The 20,769-nt window shown below is 41.4% G+C and overlaps 1 protein-coding gene across 5 annotated transcripts in view; it reads left to right on the forward strand.

The window, feature by feature from the left end:
* The window catches only part of SPIRE1 (spire type actin nucleation factor 1), a 126,969-nt gene extending 106,401 nt beyond the window's left edge, over window positions 1-20,568 (forward strand). For 2 of the 5 annotated variants that reach the window (XM_071456757.1, XM_071456765.1), the window contains 8 exons: window positions 491-654; window positions 4,823-4,913; window positions 5,650-5,792; window positions 11,901-12,038; window positions 13,096-13,166; window positions 13,907-13,934; window positions 14,033-14,163; window positions 14,961-20,568. In XM_071456757.1, the coding sequence (XP_071312858.1) occupies window positions 491-654; window positions 4,823-4,913; window positions 5,650-5,792; window positions 11,901-12,038; window positions 13,096-13,166; window positions 13,907-13,934; window positions 14,033-14,163; window positions 14,961-15,213 (1,019 nt within the window). In that variant the 3' untranslated portion in view covers window positions 15,214-20,568. The remainder of the gene's footprint in view (window positions 1-490; window positions 655-4,822; window positions 4,914-5,649; window positions 5,793-11,900; window positions 12,039-13,095; window positions 13,167-13,906; window positions 13,935-14,032; window positions 14,164-14,960) is intronic. The other 3 variants (XM_071456786.1, XM_071456794.1, XM_071456776.1) reach the window with 2 other exon arrangements.
* The last annotated feature ends 201 nt before the right edge of the window (window positions 20,569-20,769 follow it).

Consider the following 20,769-nt stretch of genomic DNA (forward strand, 5'->3'; position numbering starts at 1 on the left):
TGTATCCTTTGCACAGAGTAAAGTGCAATTCTGTCCTCACAGGAAAAACTGGGTTTACTCCATGCTAAACCTCCTAATTTCTGTGTGGTGTTGTCTTCAGATTCACTGGAAACCCACTTGCCCAGATATGGTTGTGCATTCTTCTGGTCCTTGTTACATAGTTAATTACAGACTGTACCTTGAAGGAAGAACATTTTTGGGTTTAACACAGGCAATTTTTTCAAAGCTGATTGGTATTGGTGTGAGGTTGGGTTTTAGCGTTATGCAATGCTGCTTTTTGCACTGCTTTCATTCTTTCATACTGCTTCTGAACTGCAAGCCATTGCCTGTAATTGTCTGAGAAGTGAATCACTAAAAGTAAAATAATTACACAGATACAACTATCACAATAATTTTTTTTTCCTTTTGTGTGTATTGCCTTGACAGTAAGATTTGAGAAGGAAAAATGCATTTCAGGTGCAAACACCAATTGTTCTGTTTCTTTTGGTAGAAGTACCGACGCCAGAGGCTGGCAGAAAATTAGCGGATGCCTCTGTAGTGAACGGCGGCCCGGCACCCCAAGGAAAGCAGAACGGGGCCACACAAGTGACAGTGCAACGCAAGAGACTCCTTAAGGCTCCCACATTGGCTGAGCTTGACAGCTCAGACTCAGAGGTAAAAAATCAGGACACAACTTGCTTCTCGATTTGTCAGAACTGACTCTTGCTTCATAGTTTGCTGAACTGATCAGATGAGAAGTGACTGTGCAAATTATAATCCGAATTTTCCATGGCTGCTTTGTCGGCCCACAGAACTTCAAAAATACTAAATCAGACCCAAAAAAGGAGAACACTCTTTTGAAAGATTAAATGGTAATTTTGGCCTTAAACCCACATTTACTTACTTTCCTAAATACCCAGTGTCTGTCCACAGTGTGTTTGTAGCAATTATGCTTTTGGGAATTTAGGAAAGTACATAGCACCCTTCTGGCACTCATGCAGTAGCTGCTAAAGGACTCAGATATGGGGCTAGCCTCACCATAAAAGCTGTTAATAAAGAGCAGCAGCTGTGCCAGAGGGGTTGCAGTTTGGTGCAAATGTCAGTGCATTAATTTGCTATATAAGATTGGGAAGGAACACCCAAAAATGTTTCATGGATAGGGACAAGCAAATACCACTCAGATGGAGAAATAATTTTGAATTCATCCACTCCAAATGAAGAGTTAAAGATTTAAAAGAGCATTAGAAGGAGAAAACCTTAAAAAGCTTTTTAGCTTCAAAGCTGCATTATATATGATCCTCAGGAAGCACCAACATTACATCCTCAAGAATGAGCTTTGTCTTCTGGACCAGTAGTGTTATTAATTGAGTTTGGACCTTTCTGAAAGTTAAGCTGTCTGGAAAGCACATGCAAGCAGGCTTTATTCACAGAGGATAATTTTAGCCTGGGGAAAGCAGTCTTCCCTGACTCTTTTTCTCTCTTGTAAATGGGAAAGGAGGGGTTTCCTGACAGGGTGGTTACAAAGGCGTCTATGCTGAAAGATAGGAGGCTGGGAAGAAATATATGTGGGGAGAAATTTATCTCTTTGCATAGTTTCTGATCTGTGAAAGGTTGGCCCTCTTTGGGGTTATCCTGTGGGTGACTTGTGTGGGTGCATAATTTGGTGCATCTGTTCTGAAAGCAGAAGAGATTTGCATTCTGAGATCACTCATCAGTCTTTAAAATTACAATGGAGGCTATATGTGGTTTGTTAATATGAATGAAGCTGGGCAGGATGCAGGAATACTAAGATCTGTCAGTGAGAGTTGGGTCTTACAGCCTGTACCTCTGTGTATCCTGAAGCATCATGCTATTTCACACACAAAATGAGCAGAAGACAGTAAAAGAAAACTGTGTAATGGGAAATGTGAAATGTTTCTTGTAGAAGGGAAAAATAAAAAGTCTAAACATGACTATTGATTAGGGAATACTGTGTAGGCAAGCAAACTGGTATGGAACAAGCTCTGGAACATACAGCAAAAGATAAATTGAAAATAAATCAACCACATTGAGCTGTCACAGAGAACAGATGCTGGACCAGTTTGGGTCAATAGAAATAGCTGGTGAAGCAACTGAGATGATAAAGATGCTCAGCGGAATACTGGTTGGGCTCAGGAAGAGTGCTAAGGTAGTGAAAATAAACTGAAGGGAGTTTGGGTGAAGTTTTTCAAGGTGGTGAAGGACACAGAACATTGGAAGAGAGTGAATATTGCTCTGTCCAAATGTTTTATTTCTTCCCTGACTTTTACTTTGTATGTAACACAGAGAAGAGTCTGTGTGTTGTTCTGATTGCCTGTAAATGACTCGGCCACGTCTTTGTCTGCAGTTTGAATTGGGCTTAACCTATTTGGAGTTACTCACTGGGAGTGAAATTATTACTATGTTGTGCCCTAAATTACAGGCTGGAAATACCTGCACTGCTGAGCTGTGGACCACCAGATGAGCTGTGATGCAGATGCATTTTCTTCTCCATGCGTCCCCTTTGTTCTTTCATGAGTGTTGCAATGCAGGCTGTGTCCCAATACTCAGTGTAGCCAGGCAGAGGTGAAAGGCAAGGTCTGATACAGCCCTATGCCCATTTTCTATCAAGGATGAATATTATATAAATTCTTCCTTCTTTCTGTCCTTGATTTTTCTGCATCACCACTAAAATCACAGATTCCAGGGGACATGGAACAGGAAGTGCCATTTTGCTTTGTATGGCTAAGAGAAGTAGCAATCTAATAGTCACTTTTGATACAGATAAAAAAAATTGTCTCTTCCTAGTGAAGCTGCAGTTATCTGGCCAAAAATTGCGTCTGTAATAGATTTAGATGTTTTAAGCTGCAGCTTTCTCAGTAACTGTAAAATTCTCATTGTTTGACACTCTGGAGAAGTGCAGAGTCCTGGATGTTTGGTTTGATCCAACATCAAATGTAAAATGTCAGATAGTCTAAAATAATAATCAACAGTTGCTGTATAGATATGGAGGAATTCATGCAGTGGTTCATCAGGACTTCCTACACAAGATTTCATTCTCAAAAGAAAGCCCTCTATGTTTGAGAAATTGTAGGACTGAAATAGCATTGTCAGTGTGCCTGTTTGTGCATAGAAGTAGTAATTTGAAATTACTAATCTTGAGTTCCTGTTGTCTAAGTAGGATTTTATGTCCAATTTGATTTCCTCCTGGCTTCTGTTTTCCATGCCTTGGTTTATACTTATTATTTTTTATACTTAGCCACTGGCTCCAACAGTTCATTCTTTAGAACAGCAGAAGAGCTTACTTAGTTCTTCATCTTAGCTCTTTAGCTTCTCCAGCAATGGTAAACTTGTCCACTCAGAACAATCTGACTTCTACAAAGTGAAAAGTTTAGTTCCCTTTGTTCAGGGCTGTTCTCTTTCTCAAAATGTAAATATTTTACTCTAGGCTTGTGAACAGTCTTGCACCCCTTCTAAAGGACAGTGCATCCAATTGTCATGGAGGTTCTCCATTGGTCTTTTAAGGCAACCATGCAGCAAAGTAGAGGTGTCTTAGCCAGCTCTGTAGCTGAACTGTACTGCTTTCTGCAAGTAAAACAGCTGATGTAGCTCAGTGCTAATCAAGCTTCCTTAAAAGCTTCCCATCACAAGTGTCTCGTGGGGTCCCAACTGAAATGTTACAGTGAACATACTGTTTTGGAATGTGAGCTGGTTTGAGACCCTTGCAGAGTACTGTGTTGTGGCAAATAGGTAGGAACAGCTTCCTCAAATACAACACCTACCCCTGGGCTAAGCCTAAAGGACAGATCACCTGATGGGAATTTGTAGAGGCCTGTGTCCTGTGATGCATGGTGCTCACTGAGGTGATCCTGCCAGCTTTTCTTTCCAACTTGCTGTTACCAAAGAAGGCAATCTTGCAGCCAGTGGAGATTTTCAGCTAAGGAAATCTGTGAGAGAGAAGCTTAGCCACTTGCTGGATTTTAGGGCAGGTCACTTGTTTGATCTGTAAATCTTGACAGCCTAAATGATGTTAAGTCTTTTTGGTTGAAAGCATTCACGTTAGAGGTAAAGAGCATTCAAGCTCAGTCCTTCAGCACTCTTCATTTGGGAGGCTTCTGTGACCATCTCTTTCTTTGCTGGTAGCAGGTAGCTAGAGACAGGCTTTAGGTGACAGCAAAGGATTTAATAATTTGGGTGGCATAAAGCTTTAGATAGCTGAGAGGTGTTTAGTCAAAGCCCATTTCACTTTCCTTCATCTTACAGGAGTTGCCCTTGACTGTTGAGAAGAAGCATGCAGATACAGTGAATGGGATTTCTTTTAAATACAGAAGAAAGGAAAAACACACCAGGATTGGGAATTAGGGAACAGTGCAATCAAATTCAGTTTAATTTCTCTTCACCTGAGCCACTTGTGTGAGTGGCTCTCCTTCCTTTGGAGGCCAGAGAAATCTAAGTGCTAATTCCTTGTTAGTGTGAGCTATAAAGCTGTGTTAACATATCTGCTGTAGCTGCAAATCCCTAGGGATCTTTAAATACAACAAGGAAAATTAACAGTTTACAGTGGATTCATGCACCTCTCTCCTGATCTTGTTCTTTCATGCAGTAGTTAAACACACTGAATTCAAATAATGTACCATTTATTTCACTTTCTAAAAAAACGGAGCACTGAAATTCTGTTTGCTCAGTACTGTGGAGAGTCAGTGTTTTTCTCAAGACTTCTAGGACTTTAAGTGACTGAATGGTCCAAAATATCTTCGATAGCTTGTGTTTACTGTGTACTAAAAAGCAGTAGAAGAACTAAAAACAGTTCCTGAGGATTTCTGTTTCTTTCTCTCTTGCCACACAGGAGGAATCAGTGCACCAGTCAGGAAGTAGCAGTAGCATCTCCCCCTCACAGGTGGAAGACCCCTCTCAAGAAGGCACCAGCAGCAGAAAGAGTGAGTTATGAGAGAGCCCAGTGGCTGCTTTTACTCACCTCTGTTGTCTTCTATGCTATGAACTTTGTCTCACACTTGTATGGAAAGCTGAGTGTTGTTAATGGAATAAACTTCCAAAGCTGAACCCTGCTGAATCGGTCAAGTGTGATAAACAGTTGAGAGGCATTAGCCTCCACTCTGGATGGATATCTTTGTGAAACAGGTTTCATCCCTGAAGTTTATGTAAGACTGTAGAGGAAGTTACAAGTGAATGGAGGGGATGGCTTAGCTATGCTCATCTCTTAAAATAATTTTTTGCTATGGAAGCATATTCTAACCTAAGACCAATTTAAAATTCTCCTCCATCTCTGCCACTGTGGCAGTGTTTGAAAGACACTTAGCAATCCACCAGTATTTCCCAAAAATACTTACTGGGAAAAGGGCAAGATCTGGCCTTTTTTTTCAGGCGTAGTTATTGCAGGCTTTACTGTGTAACAATATTTTTCATTTGTTTGAAGCATTTCAGTTTCATTTGGAAGGTTTTGTAATGAGCTGTGTAATCTGTGCATGTGTCTTCTGTGTATGAGGGTGAAATAATGAGAACAATATCCTGAAACACTTCAGTATGGATATGTAACTTCAGCCACCAGTATTAGGAATTCTAGCAAATCAGTGGCTGGATTAAGTACTGAGCAATGTTATCCAACAGTCTCTCATAGAAGAACTAACTTTTTTGTACTGATTGAATCTTCCTTAGTGCCTCCAAAGTTCTTGCCCATATCGTCCACGCCGCAGCCCGAGAGACGGCAGCCGCCTCAGAGACGACACTCCATTGAAAAGGAAACACCAACCAATGTGAGACAGTTCCTACCCCCTTCAAAACAGAGCTCCAGGTCACTTGTAAGTGGAGTGGGTGGTAGGAGAGAGAAAAAGAGGAATGCTAAGAGTATAATGAAAATTAAAACTTGGCTTCAGTGTGATTAGAACATGACCCAAAGAAAACTCCTCAATTCAGAAACAGCTCTTGGCTACTAAAGGTGTTTTGAAATCAAGATTTGAACTTTGTCTCTCTAACATATTTATCCAAAATCCCAGGTACAGGTGCCTCAGAAAACATTTGCACTGTGATTAGGACTCCGGGTAAACCACGTGTCTTGATTTTTGTTTCAGAATGTTACCAAAACAGATGAACTTCACCTTACTGATATTCCACTTGAATAGAGACAATTCCAAAGCAGTGGATCTATTTTGGGATTTGGGGGAATTTTTTTACTTGTTGGAAGTATTGCAGCTAATAACTGGATGAATTGAATGATTTCTTTTTTTCCCACCTTAAGAACTTGCCTGGTAATGTTTATACATACGAAAGCTCTTTCAGTAATCCAAATCAAGGTTTGTCTGTGTTGCTTTGTTGAAGTTACTGAGGCAAAAACCTGTTTTACTGCTTGAAAAGAAAGTACAGTGCATTTGATCAATTAGCTTTAATTGAGAACTGTTTTCCAGCAGAGTACAAACAGCAGAGGGTATGAAATCCTGGTTCGTTTATGCTGACATACTGATTAGTGCATTGTAACTTCATGCAGGGTATGTTCCTTGTCTCTTTTCCTACCAGCAGGGTTTCAGAGTGTCCCCCATGAGGTGCTGATGAACAGAGAAATCAATAAACACATCTGAGTTTTAAAGGAAGGGAATATTCACTTGCCCTGTCTTGTAGTGCAGTGGTATTAAAGGGCTTTGAAGAGCATTTTTGTCAGCCCAAGGGATGACAGCCAGGATCCAAAACTATTAGATGATGAAGCTGATCAATTATAGGCAAAATACCTCCAAATATTCCCACAATGGGCTTTTCCTTTTCAGAGGTCTGCTGGATTTTATTACATCCTTCCAAGTAGAATGTAGTTTTTTTATTCCAGGTGCAGGTCAGGTAGTAACATGTTGATAAATGCACGGCCCAGGTGGACATCTCCTGCCAAAGTGAATTTGGAGCAGGATGTATTGCAGCAGACCCATACTGGAGAGCTCCTTCAGCATGTGTTTGAAGTCACTGTCACATAAAATGGGTTGCTCTGGCACCTCCTGCTGCAGGAGGTGGAAACCTGTGGAAACCCAGACTTTATTTCCTGGTAAGCCCAGTGTCATTCACAGACAAATAGTTCAAAGACAGGATGGCAGAAAGCATCCTGTGTTACACTGAGACATTTGTTCCATCACACTTCTAGTGTATCTGAGTGTCCTACATTATAATATTAATCTTGTGTATTTCAGAGGATCATGCAATTTAAAATCTTATATGAGGCTGTTGTTTTAAATAGGTCAACCAAGTTCTTACCAGGATCTTCTTGATCTCATACATACTCTCACTCTGTTAGTCTGTTCATTGACATACGCCTAGAAAAATACATTAAAAATAAAACCATTGCAGAAAAACGAATTCAATTATTCTATTCCCCCTGAAAAATACTAAAGGAAAAGGGAGAAAAAAACATTAGATAAGTCAGGCTAATTTGGGAACAGATGGGAAGGGTTTTACTAGTTTCTTTTGTGCTTAGGGGGATTTTTTTAAATTTGTTTTGGTATTTTTAATTTTTTTAAAAATCTCTAGAGAACTGTTACCTAGCTTGGTTTTGACTTTGAAGTGAAAAAGAAGGAAGCTGGTAGTGAAATGATGTTCTGTTAATAAGAACCTATTTTATTTGATGCCTTGAGAGCTAATTCTTTAACTTGGCAATAGTGCCCTCTAGGGTGTAACAGACGCCTCCCTCAACACTCTTGTTTTTCATTTTGGGAGATGTGTTCTGGTATGCTGGCACTGGCTCAGTTCCACACTTTGGCTTTCTGCAACTCTCTCCTTCCCAGAGGGATGCCAGCCTCTTCCAGGGGCTGCTCCAGATGTTGCACCTGTAAAATTGCCATTCCCAGAGTGACTGCTTCTCAATAAGTGCAGAGTATTATTTATTTTGTATTTGACCTCACACTTCTTTATCCCTTCCTCCAGGACTGATGGAGTTTCATTTCTTATCACCAGCTCCTGTGACCCTGGTTTCTCTCCAAGGTGAAAGAGGCCTTGTCAGCAAATAGCTGTCAATGCCAGTGAAACCAGGCAGGGGTTTGCTACAGTCTCTTAGCAGGATTAGCAGGAAACTGCTCTGTCTTGCATACTAATGATGATTTTGTGAACTGGCATCTCATCAGACAGAGGTAGTTAGGCCCAAGTAGGTGGGGAGGGGAAACTAACTTGGAAAAGTGCCAAACACAGTCATTTTGACATGTCACCCTGCCGGTGGTACATGGAAAGGCAGGGTGGATCAGTGATTTTGGGGGGGTCAGCCCTGGTGGTTGCTGTAGTGAGCTGATTTGGTGCCTAATCAGCGAGATCAATTCAGTGTCCTGAGATTTACCTGTGGGTGCCTTTGCAGTCTGTTTGCTTTTTTAATTATTATTTTTATTATCATTATTTTTTTTTCATGACCCAGAGGACCAAAGCTAATGGTTTCATTTATACACAGCATTCGCTTCTCTGCTTCCTATCTATTGTTCAGGTTCCTAGGATAACCAGTTTATTTCCAAGGATGACTTTCAGACCACTTTTTTCAACTATGCAAACAGCTTCTCTGCTCAGCTCTCATCCCGTTGAAGCAGCCATGTGTGGGGTGGCAGGGGCTATGTACTATCTCTGTGAGAGAGCTTTTGCCAGCAGGTGGAAACCCGCAAAGGTTTGCCTCTTTTTGCTGGCTTTGGAAATCACCTTCACCAGCATGTTCCCTCCTAGGGGAGCACTTCCTCAGCTGTGGCAAGAATTACAGCTTAGGCTGGGACATTGCACCTGATTGACTTTGATTTCAATGTGTGTAGGATATTTGTGTGTCTTCAATCACCTCACGGGGAAATCAGTTCTGAAAGGACAGCAAACTAAAAATGCAACATCACCAGATTATCAATGGGACAGACCTTAAATATTACAGCACATGAAGATCCTGCAGCAAAATTCAGCAAAACTATTGTGATCCTTGGACTATGTTTAAAAGAATGAGGTTTTATGTTTCTCCCAAGGTACCCTATGTAGAATGGGAGGGCATGTGCAATCTGCTTTACTTGAAAGCCCATATATTGTTTTGGTCCTCAGCACACTTATGTATCAGAACTTGCAGAATAGCTCATATCCATCTATCAGGGAAGGCAAATCCACTGAAAATAAAAAGTAATTAATTTACCCCTATGTTAACTGAACATGAATTATTTAATTTTTCCTTTGTTTTGTTGTCCCAACCAATAAGTGGAAGGGTGAAACCTCTTGTAGGAGAGTTTATAGTTGAGATATACTAAGCTGACCTTTTAGAAACCTTTAGTCTGCAAAAGGAGCAAGAGTTTAGAGTGCCTGACTAATTGTGAATTGCAGAATTTAGAGGCCACTCTGGCACTCATTCATTTTGCAATTTACTAATGCAACTCATTTGAATGTCTAGTGACATTCTTTAATGAGAAGAAGGAATACATTAGAGTAAAAATGTGTTAGTCATAAGAACCTATTAGGTGTGTGTACACTGAGAATGACCTACAAAGCACATTATGGGTATGCAAGTCTTACTACCTGCTTTTCCTGCTTAAAAAAAATGATACATACACACTTTAAGGTATAGTGTTTATAAAATGATTGCATAGTCAGAGTTAAGCCAGTCCCCAAGAGGATCACGGATACTTCAAGTTCAAAATAGTATTTGCTAATAATGTTTTTTCCCCTTTAAAAATAAGCGTATTGGCTTGTGTTTAATATTAAAAAGATTATTGAGTGTAATTCTGGAAAATCAAGACCATTCAAACCACATTTTGTCTTTACCATGTTCTGTCGTATGCGAGTATTGCAGAGAGTACTCTTACTTGGAGCTGCTGAATTTGAGTGCAGGTTTGGAAGTTTGAGCAGTATCTCCAAAGCATCATTGTTCAATGAAGTTTAGCCAGTGCTTAGCAAAATTTAATTAATTTCAATGCCTTAGAGGTAGTGTAGAAAAAAAATATTTTCTTGTGTACTTATTTATATTCTGAAAAGGGAAAAAAATAACCCCAAGCAGTTTTCTGAAAACGGATTATTTATCTTTCATTTAATGTTGCATTAACATTTTGTTGTCCTTGTGTAACCACTGGAATTAAAACATTAGCATTTAAACATGTGAATATTTTCTATGTTTCCCCTGCTGCCTGCTGGCTATTTCTATTTTAATGGTATTCATTTTGATTGGTACGACAACAGGCCCACACTATTCCCCTAGTATGTGCTCTACACCTATAGCAGATCCGCAGAATTTCTTCAAAGGAGCAATATTCCCCGACGTCATCGTTCTGTAAATTAAAGGAATGGGCGTTCATGAGGGGGAAGGAAGAGCTTCAAGTAAGAAATGTCTTTCTAAAGGACTTAAAGCTCTGGTTGATTGCAAGCATTCAGTCAGCTCATTCACCTCGGATAGTTTCCCTCAGTCTCCCAGGATGCAGACTGGGGGGTTTTGCTGGCATTGTGTGCATCCCGCTTTCCCACCCACTTCCTCTCCCGTGCCGCCCCAGCCTTCAGCCGTGCCTCCCCATAACAAGGCAGTTGCTATGGGAAGAACCCAGAACGAAATGCTGAGAGCTGCTGGTTAGCTGTAAAGTTGATCATAAGGAACAGAAGATACTTTGTTTTGGCTGTGCACTTTTACACCTCAGAGCAAATTGCAGCTGCTTTTGATATAGTTTGTTTTTTCCAGAAAACTAGTTTTCCATATCCCAAAGGTTTAGCTGGCAAATCTAACAAAGTTAACTCAATTCTAGTCTTTTGTGGGGTACCCTAAACAGAGTGAAGTTTCTTTGTGTTCCCTTTCTAGATAGGTAAGACAACAGTTTTAAAAAATGTGGTGGTTCCTAAATGCTAATGTTTGCCAGGTCTGCAATGTAGAAGGATTTTCTTTTTAATCTGATGGAAAGACAGAACTCTGAGTACATGGAAATGGAGCATTTCCGTACTAATCCGATTCATCACTTCAATTTGTAAACGAGATCTCCAAACTGTCAGCCACGTCTTTGTGTATGCAGGAGAAATTTCCTTCGTTTATTCAGAGAGCAGTGCCTGTCATTGTCATTACTGCACAGTAGCCCCTCTGGGCTGACTGAAAAGGTTCACTAAGCATTAAGCAATGGGAGTTCCCACAGAGGTTTCTGTCTTTCTTTTGGAAATGTATAATCAACTACTGGGCTGAATTACAAATTGGGTTGGTGCTTTTTATTCCCTGGTACCAAATTCAGGAGTTCTGCACTCAATATTCTCCTAAATGCTGCAACACAGAACAAATACAAAATTTTGTAAGTGGAAAATTGTGCTGTTAATTCTCTATTTGAGTCTCTACCATTTATAATGCAACACTGGGTAAGCAGTTCACCTGCTTGATACTGGAGCATTATTCTTTAAAGCTTAAATTGCTGCTGTTACTTTCTGGGGCAGAAAGGAGAACTTTTTTTCTGCCTGAGCTGATGTAACTTTTGTGGTCTTGGTGTGATTCTGATCATGTGGTACCACTGAATAAAAATTTTTGCTAGAATGGGCTACTAACAACTTTTCTTGGCCACTCTGGGCATCACAAAGTCTGAGAGAAATTATTTGATGTATACCTCAAGCAGTATACAGTATAAAATAATGCCATCTACCGTATTACATTTTCCATTTCAAATTATAAATCTGAATGTTGATTGGCTTGAAACAAATATTCACAATAAAAGACAAATGGAGAGAAGGGTCAAGTGATTTGAGGAGGAAAGATGAAGAAAACTGTCATAGTTGTGAAGGCTGAACATAAGATCATTTACATTTATGCAGCTTCCAATGGTTTGGCACTCATGTGATGCCCACGAATGAGCCAGTGCTATTCCAGTTTGATGGGAGAAACCCTCTGTTTCTGGAGTTACTAACCAGGTGGCTGGTTGTCTAAGTTGAACTCTGGAAGAAGCCATTTGTCCTTGAAATAATATGGGGTTTTTGGCTTCCAGGAGGAGTTCTGTTACCCCGTGGAATGTCTGGCTCTGACAGTGGAGGAGGTCATGCACATCCGTCAGGTGCTTGTGAAGGCGGAGCTGGAGAAGTACCAGCAATATAAAGATGTCTACACTGCTCTGAAGAAAGGAAAGGTAGAGCTGAGTCATGGGAGGCTCTGAAGGGTATTGAGAGAGGCCAGTTGCACAAGCCTCCCATTTACACATTTGTTTCTTACCCTCTATTGGAGAGAAAGAAGAGTTATCCACCAAACATCTCCCTAAATGTGTGACACATGGGTCAACTTCCTCAAGTGATGTCCAGAAACATCAAAACTTTTCATGGAAACACCTTGTTTGTTGAGATATATATATATAAATGCAGTAGGATTTGCAATTATCAGAGTGTATCTGTATGTGTCTGGTTTGAACTTCATTGACTGAGGTGATTTCTGTCCCCATGCCTTCTGCAGGTTTGGTTACCTTTCCTGGTCCAGAAAATAGAATAGAATTACAGATAGCAACAGAAAACTGCAAGTTCTTCATATATGAATCCTTGCTATCTAGCACAGAGGGAATTAAAGCCTTCAGAGAAGTGCTGCAACCAGAAGGAGGTTTAATTTTAGAGACCCCTTAACCAATGCATTTTTCTGTAAACTGGATTGGAGATTGGTACTTCCCAGTAGAAGCAGCATTCTTTTCTCCCACTTTTAAAATTTGTGCTTCTTGGACACCTCCAGAAAGCCTATTTTGAATTCACTGTGTATTTTATCTACAGGCCTACCTGTGTCTAATGTGCAGATTTATTTTAAAGGTTTAATACATTTAAGGCAGAGGAACAATAATCTTATAATGTCACTCATTAGATTCAGCTATTGCCTGTTGTCATGACATATAAAGCTTAGTAATGAGCTTTTCTCAAATCTCAAAGTAGGTTGAGGATTTAATTAATTTACCCCACTATTAAAATTGTTTGCTTTTATTTCTAACCAAAGTTATCTAGTTAATGAGCAAGTATTTAATTTAGGCAAAACAATTAAAGGCTTAATTCTAAATATATGAAGATACAGTTCTGGACCTTGTTCTCAATATCATCTTAGAAGTACAGACCCCAGAACCGGATGTAGCCCTGCCAACAGCAACTGGTCAGTGAAGTCATCACTGTGTGGGACTTTGCTTAACACTCTGCATTCCTCTGTTCTTCTTCCTCCAGCTCTGCTTTTGCTGTCGAACAAGAAGGTTTTCTTTCTTTACCTGGTCTTACACTTGTCAGTTCTGCAAGAGGTAAATATTTTATTTCTGTTAATAAATGAGTACAATTTCGTAGGAAAAATGATTGATTTATACATTAGAAACCCTCAAAAATTTCTGCTGCATACTGTTGATTTGGTTTATTTCTGTAACAGTCTGTGTTAACAAAAAGAAAAAAGTATGCAGAAACATTTCATTTGTAAATGACTGAATTGCTTCCTTGGACTGAAATTCTTGACTAAAAGCTAGAGAAACTTTTTTTTTTTTAATGCTTATGAGAAAGCAACACGGAGTTTACGCAGGCTCCCCACTCAACAGTTCTACAACCTCTGTGCTTGGGGAAAACATTTCAAAGCAATTTATTTTTTGGGTGATTTTTTGAGAATTGGGGCAGGGGAAATGCAAGAAGGAATATTTGCAGGCAAAATGATAAATTTTAAGTTAACAGTGAGACAATAAGTCAGAAGATCTATGTAATCACTGAGTTTTGGTCTCATTTACCAGAAGAAATTTCTTTAGAGAAAAAAACAGTTTATTTTTCTTTTTTTTTTCCCTGTTTTTTCATTTAGGTGGCATTCTTGTTTAGCATTTCTCCTTGCTTCTGGCTTCATGTTCTAATTGAAGTTACTATATTGAAGAAGCTTTAAAAATAAATATGTTTGTTTAAGGGGAGGATGGAGGGGGGCGGGTTTCTAACTCCTGAAATCCCTTATTCTTGATTTAAACATAATTTTTCCCAATGGACTGATTCATGCTCTTGTTTTTTTACACAGGCCTGTATGCTCACAGTGTTGCAAGAAAGTAAGTAATGAAACTTATGTTTATGTTTGTTTTGAGCCTTTCTAAAAAGCTGCAGCCTTTGTAATGATGCTGCATGTGCCTTGTGCTGTTCCCAACAGATGCGGCTGCCATCGAAGCCATACTCCACCCTGCCCATCTTCTCCCTGGGACCCTCAACCTTGCAAAGGGGAGAAAGCTTCATGAGGCCAGAGAAACCCTCTACCAGTCACCACCATTCCCTGCGGAGCAGGTGAGCGACAGCCCGGCCCCACTTGTGTCTGTTGCAAATGTTCCCCAAATGTTTCATGCTGGCTTATCAATCATGAACATGCTGCTCACCTGTTTTGTAGTTGGCCATGTTTCTAGTGCCTGTAGTAACTTTCCTGAAGCCTAACAGTGTCTTAAACCTTTTCACATTACAGCTGAAAAATAATGAGAGTCTGGGACAGCTGTATTTCTGTAGGGCCTCTGAGAAAATATCTTTAACATGTCTTTTTTTTTCTGGTGTGGATGGACTCTTTGGAGATAAATCTTACGGGCTGAAATCACAAACTGAATTCAATGATGAGAATTCAATGATGTCTAGTGCACAGATTTATCTTCTTTTCCCCTAATTTTTCTTACTCCAATTTTCATCATTTTTTCACTTTATTATTATGAAGTTATCTGTTGGCTTTATATCTTATACATGGATGGTTGTCAAAGCTAATCAAATATAAAAGAAATGCTCCTTTTTAAGGGAATCTGCTGTATAAACTGTCTGCATAGATCACCATTGCTATGGTGCTGTGTAGATTAGCCAAAAATATCAGCTATTTTTAGTTACTAGGAAGGTTGTTTTTGCCAGGATGTAAATGTTACACACGCCCTCAGTCAGTGACCCTGCAGTCTTGCCAATCCAGGCAGAAGCTGTCCTCTCCAGTGTTTGGTGTAATTTGGGACAGGAGAAAGGAAAATTTAAATCCAGACCTTTCTGAGGTGATTTGTTCTGGGGCCTGCAGCCAAGCTGACAAATAACGTGACAGATCCTGCTCTTTTGCCTTTCAGGTTGACCTCAAGGTCCAAGTCTGTGGATAAGTCGCACGAAGAGTTTCCCAAAGAATTAATGGAGGACTGGAGCACAATGGAGGTTTGTGTGGACTGCAAGAAGTTCATCTCAGAAATCATCAACTCAAGCCGGCGCAGCCTGTCCCTGGCCAACAAGCGAGCCAGGTTGAAAAGGAAAACGCAGTCCTTCTACATGTCCTCAGCAGGAACCTCGGAGTACTGCCCCTCGGAAAGGACGATCAATGAGATCTGAGCCTGTGCCTTCTGCTTTGCTTCAGCTCCATGAGGTCATCGTCCATCAGCCAGGTCACTGGGTCTGGATCATCACCCCGTTGCTTTGTTCCACCTGACTGGCTTGGGTTTGCCTTCAGTCACAGGATTTCCTGCTCCAGCAGCTCCCAGAGACACAGAGCTGTGTTGGGATCTGTGCAGGGCGATACACGACGGGGCAGCTGCTCGCACTGGGAGAAAATCAACAGTTGGAAATTGTTGCCTCTTTTGTACGTGTGCGTCGAAATGAGAAAGCTTTTCTCGCTTTCAATCTTTTTTTTTAACCATGCTTTGAATCATTTTTCAGGAGATGAGCTGAAAGCAGGTGTCTGGTGCAGAACCAGATCTAGCACAGTGTCAGCGTTAGCACACTAGCAAACGGTAGGTCCTGCTGCATTCCCACCCTCGGTATGCTCACGCCCTTGTTGAGGCAGCCAAGGGCTGCATCACACAGCAGGCACCCAGCATGAGCAGCTCCAGTCAGATCCATCTTCCTTTGAGCCATTTGGTTGCTCTGAGATCAGGGCTCAGCACGGGACTCTGCAGTGTCAGTGTCCTGGGGCAAAGCAGGTGACAAAGCTCTTGGCCCGTGTGGTCGGTCATACCCCTGAGCTGCTGTACTTCTTAAGCCTTAGTGTCCTTCTGAGTGACTCCTGAGCAGGTTTTAGTAGTTCACTTTCTATCTTGAATGTATGATAATGACTACTAGTAGCAGTGAATTTTAGTAGTAGACAAAGTTGTACAGTTTATGGGGAGGATGGGAAATAAGGGAGGCTTCTAATTTTAACTGAATACCTGTAAAATTGTTCTCGTGGTTACTCAGAGAAAGCAGTGAGTAAGGTGTAAATTTGTATTATAATGGAGCACACAGATACTGCTAGAGTTCTGTCTGACAGCATATCCACTAGTAACCCCATTTTTTCTGGGGTTTATAACTTGGCTGTAAAAATTCGTGTTTGGCTGAAATTTGGGACAGTGCTCTCTCAGATTGGGAGTGATCTCTTTTTTGTCTTTAATCTTTTTTTCGTTCTTTCCCCCTTTTTAATTCACTCACAAGGGAGTGCTAGACTAATTGTTTAGAAGTTCCAACAATTTTACAATGTTAACTGACTTCTCATGCTTTTTTGCACTTTTTTTTATATTCAAAATACTTTTTTTTTTTTTTAATTCAGTCATAGCCAGAGTTTAGTCAATAATTTGGGGCCAGATCTTTTTGGTATTTAAAAACAAGCTAACATAGCCAAGTTATTAATACTTGAAATCAACTACTGTAACTTTTTTCATAAATTTTTTAATACCCTGAGGCATATTTAATATCTATATAGCAGTGTATTATAGAATGACATAGCAGAAAAGTTTCAGATCTATTTATTAACATTTCTATTCTTCGAGTTAATGAGAGATACCTCAGAACTGCTCCAAAGTAGCTGGGACTGGACTTCCATAGCATAATTTTAAAGGTGTATTAAACAAAATAGCTTCCTCTGTCCAAAAAGCCCAAGAGGCAGACTGCCCCTCTGGCCCTGGCAAGGCACAGTGCCCAGGCTGGAGGCACCAGGGCTGCTTGGCTCCCATTCGGCAGCCTTTGGAGCAGCCATCCATATCATCTCTTTTAGGCTGATTTGAAAAGCACATGCAAAAGTCTCTGTAAATCTTCCCAGGGAGTCAGCCATCCTTATTTTTTCTTGAAAGCCCCCTTGGAAAATTAGAATTTTCACATATGTAGGGCTTATTGAAATAGTTTCTATTTTTTTCTGAACCAATGCAAACACGAAAAGCAGGGCTCAGTGCTAACTCTCCCTCCTTGCTGTCCCATTTAAGGTCAGGTGTCACAGCCCTCTCCTCATGGTACCTCTGGAAAAGTGTCTTGCATGTTAAGGCACCTGGAGTACTGGCATGGGATAGGGATGTAGGATTGCAGGGCAGCAGCACAGGCTGGCTGGTGGGCAAGGTTCTGCTGTTGCTGGAAGGGTTGCCTGATCTCAGTCACATCAGCACTTTCTCTTGTTTCTGTGCCAAAACCAGGCCGTGTGTTTGCTGCACAGTGCACCAGGGGAACCAGACAGAAACAAATGCAGGAAATCTCACTTTGCATCTGCCCTGTTGTTGTCAGGATTTTTTCATGGAGATGCCCAGGCCATGTTACAGTTGCACAGTCCTCTGCTCACAGTCTGCTTCCCTGGTGTCCTCAAGCCACCAAGGTGCAGGGCATCCAGCACATTTATTTTCCTCTTGGAGAGGTATTTGGGATGTTGTAGAGCAGGCAGGATGAAGGACTGAGTAGCTCCTGAGCATGTGAAGGCAAACAAGTCTTTCATGCCTGTGCCCTGCCCCACTCTGGCAGTGTCCAGGGATGGCTCTGGGGCAGTGGCAGAGCTTTGTGATCCAGCCTGTGCCTTCCCTGAAGTCCCACAAGTCCCTGGCTCGGGGCAGGCTCTGCTGTGCTGAGCAGGGCACAAACACTGAAAAACAACGCAGTAGTTGTACAGATGGCTCCCCGTTGCTCACACAGAGCTGCCATGGGCCAGGGCCTGGATAACCTCCCTTTTTCCCTGGAAAAAACCCTCCAAGCTGCTGACACGTGCTTCAGAAGACACGGTGTGGAGGGCTGCCTCTCCCCTTGGCTCCATCCCTTCCTCCCTGGCACAGTTGCTCCGCATAATCCCAGCATTTCGTTCTGCGAGCGGAGAAGCAGCGGGTTGGTTGGTCGCGGGAAGCCTGAAGGAGCTCAGCTCGCTGCTTGCCTGGCTCTGCAGAGGGGGCTATTTTTAGCTTTCCATCTCCTCCCTGCCTGCACCAGCATCCCAAATGCACTGCAGCCATTGGCCCAGCAGCCCGTGGTGCTGCCCAGCATGTCCTAGTTACGGGCTGAACTTCACGTCAGCGTCGGAGGGGGAAATCAGAAGCTTGTAAATATCTGTAATATATTTATTAATATTTAGGAAGTCTCCATCAATCATGCAATGGGAATTGAATTTCCCATGATGTTTTAAAAAGGAAGTGAATCTTATTTATATGTATGTTGGCTGTTATCTTTTATTAGAGTTAACGCTTTCAGCCCCCTAATACAGTTTGCACATCTTAGAGCGAATTACTGCTGAAAAGAACGCAGCACTAGCACAGAGAACTCCGTTCCATGAATTTTAAAATTATTTTCTTTGGGTTTTTTTAGCTTTATTAGTATGCCCAAGGTCTGTTAAAATATATCATAGGAGACCCAAGGAGCTAAAAATGCCTCTGGCAGGATCAGTCTTGTTTTGTATGTGAACCTGGTTGTGGGGAATGCAAAACCAGCTCTGCCTCACGGCGGTGATGGAAGATGTGAGCAGGCTTTTTCTGCAGCTCTCAGACCTGACCTTTCAAGTGTTCATGGTGACAGTAGGTGTTTTGAGGGGTTGTTGGGGTTTTTTTTTCCCTTTCTCCATTACTTCCTTTATACAGGGAGGGGTGATACCTGGTAAAAATAAAATGTCTTTCCATTATAACCTTGTCTGTGTTAATTATTCATGGGGAAGCTGAATTAAGGTTCTGTCTCTCTCTTTTTCATGCTTTTATAGTTTTGTAAGATCAGTCAGATGTTTCTTTTGGCAAAGAATTGTTAACAAAAATGATTGCATAACAGCTGAACACTGGCTGGGCTGCATGAAGGGATGAAAACCTGTCGAAGTACCTTTAGAATAGCAATAAAAACTGCTTGTGTAACCCCAGTGATGTGATTAACTCCTTGTCATCATCTGCAGCCAACTCCCTCTATTACCAGTGTGCTGCTTCTTCCAATGCTGGCGGGCTGTACCTGAGGCAGCACATTTGTCCTGCATGTAATACAGGCTTTGGGAAATCTCCATCCCTCCCTCATCATTGGGAAAGAAATGCTGACAGTCTTTTGGAGAGGTTTTTGATGGCTTTGGTTTTGTTTTTAAACCAGAAGTGGAGAGAACATTATTATCACAACTCTTACATTGTTCTCTCTTCTCTCCTGAGCATCCCTTTTTCCCCAGTCAAGTTCAGCATCAGCTTCCCTGGTTCATTACTGGCTGCATGCTCTATAGGTTAAAACTTATTTAGAACCTCCAACTTTAAACTCCTGATTGCTACCTTCCTGCTTTACTTCATCCAGCAGCTCTGCACAACTCTTAGGAATGTCTGTCTTACAGCTCAGTCTCATCTGTGAAACAGTGACAGCAGCACACAGGCATGAGAGAAAGGTGCTGCAACTCTACACTCTGGTGCTACAGCACATGGATTATGTTCATGTTACCAGAAAACTTTATACTGTTGCCATGTTGATAACCTGGAGCTGCTCTGGTTTATTTCTTCTTTTGTATATGTGTATCTTAAGGCCAGGCTGAGAATGTTTATGAATACCAATTCTAGCTATAGAAACCTCTTTCATTGTTTCTGTCTGATTTTTACTATTGTGTTTTAGACTTTTTGGGTACCTGTCATTACTATTCCCCAGAACTTCCTTGTAGGAGAACCATGACAAAGAGCATTAGCTCAGCCTGATGTGACACACAAAGCGCAGAACCCCCGTGCTGAGCGGCACCTGTGAGCTCCAGCAGCCCAGAGCAGAGGCAGCCTGGGGCCTTCCCTTGACATTGAAAAATCCCAGAGCTGCCCATGTTGCCCAGCTGCCCTGGCACAAGTTGTGAGCTGCTTTGTGTCCCAGTCCCCAGTTGCAAAAAGACACTTCAAAGTGGTTGCAAACTGTTTAAAGAATTTTGAGAGCTGCTACTGAAGAGCTGAGTGCTCAGTGTCAGAGCTGAAAGGATCCTGCAGTGCAAGTTTCCATCTGTTTTCAGTACTGGAAAACAGTTAGCCCTACTTCCAGGTGAAACAAATTCCAGAGAGGTGAAACTTGACAATACTCTGACAAGCAAGGACTTGTGAATGAATTTTTCTATGGTAGGTCTGCACTCAACAAATGTCATGGGGCGTAATCAGGAGAAGGAGCTAAACAGGCATCAAATTGTATGCAGTAGTAGCTTAGTTTGTTTATTTGCAATAAATCAATTCAGTAACGTTCCAGTTTCTTCCCTGGTCAGGCTGTTTTGCAGTGGCAGTGCCTGCCTGAACTGAGTGTCAGATGTGAGGTAGCCCAGGCTCTGTGTCCTGAGGTAACAGGAGCTGCTGCTGTCTGCACAGGGCAGTGAGATGGGTTCTGTAGAACATTTCTAGATCTTTGGAATAGCCTTTGAAACAGACCCTTCAGAACAGACCTTACTATAGCTAATTAAAAAATACACTTGTAAGCAGATAATTTTTCAAGGTCCCAGACTGCTACTGTAAACTCACAGCTAAAAAGGCCCTGTTTGATTATTGATATATTTGATTTTTTTTTTAAAAACCAACCCATAAGAGACTCAGTAAGAAAAAAACATATTCTTGGTCCCTCCAATGAAGCTGAAGGTGTTTCCACTAAGCTTCAGGTCCTCTCTGCATTTCTCTAACCAGTGACACCAGTGCTTAGAAATGGGAGCCAGCAATGCTTTGGCTTTTGCAGGACAGGCCCTGGGCCAGACAGAGTGGGATTTTTTAA

This window comes from Agelaius tricolor, unplaced genomic scaffold (assembly GCF_023055355.1).
Source record: "Agelaius tricolor isolate 1412-34295 unplaced genomic scaffold, bAgeTri1.0.p SCAF_2, whole genome shotgun sequence".
NCBI classification, from domain to species: Eukaryota; Metazoa; Chordata; class Aves; order Passeriformes; family Icteridae; genus Agelaius; species Agelaius tricolor.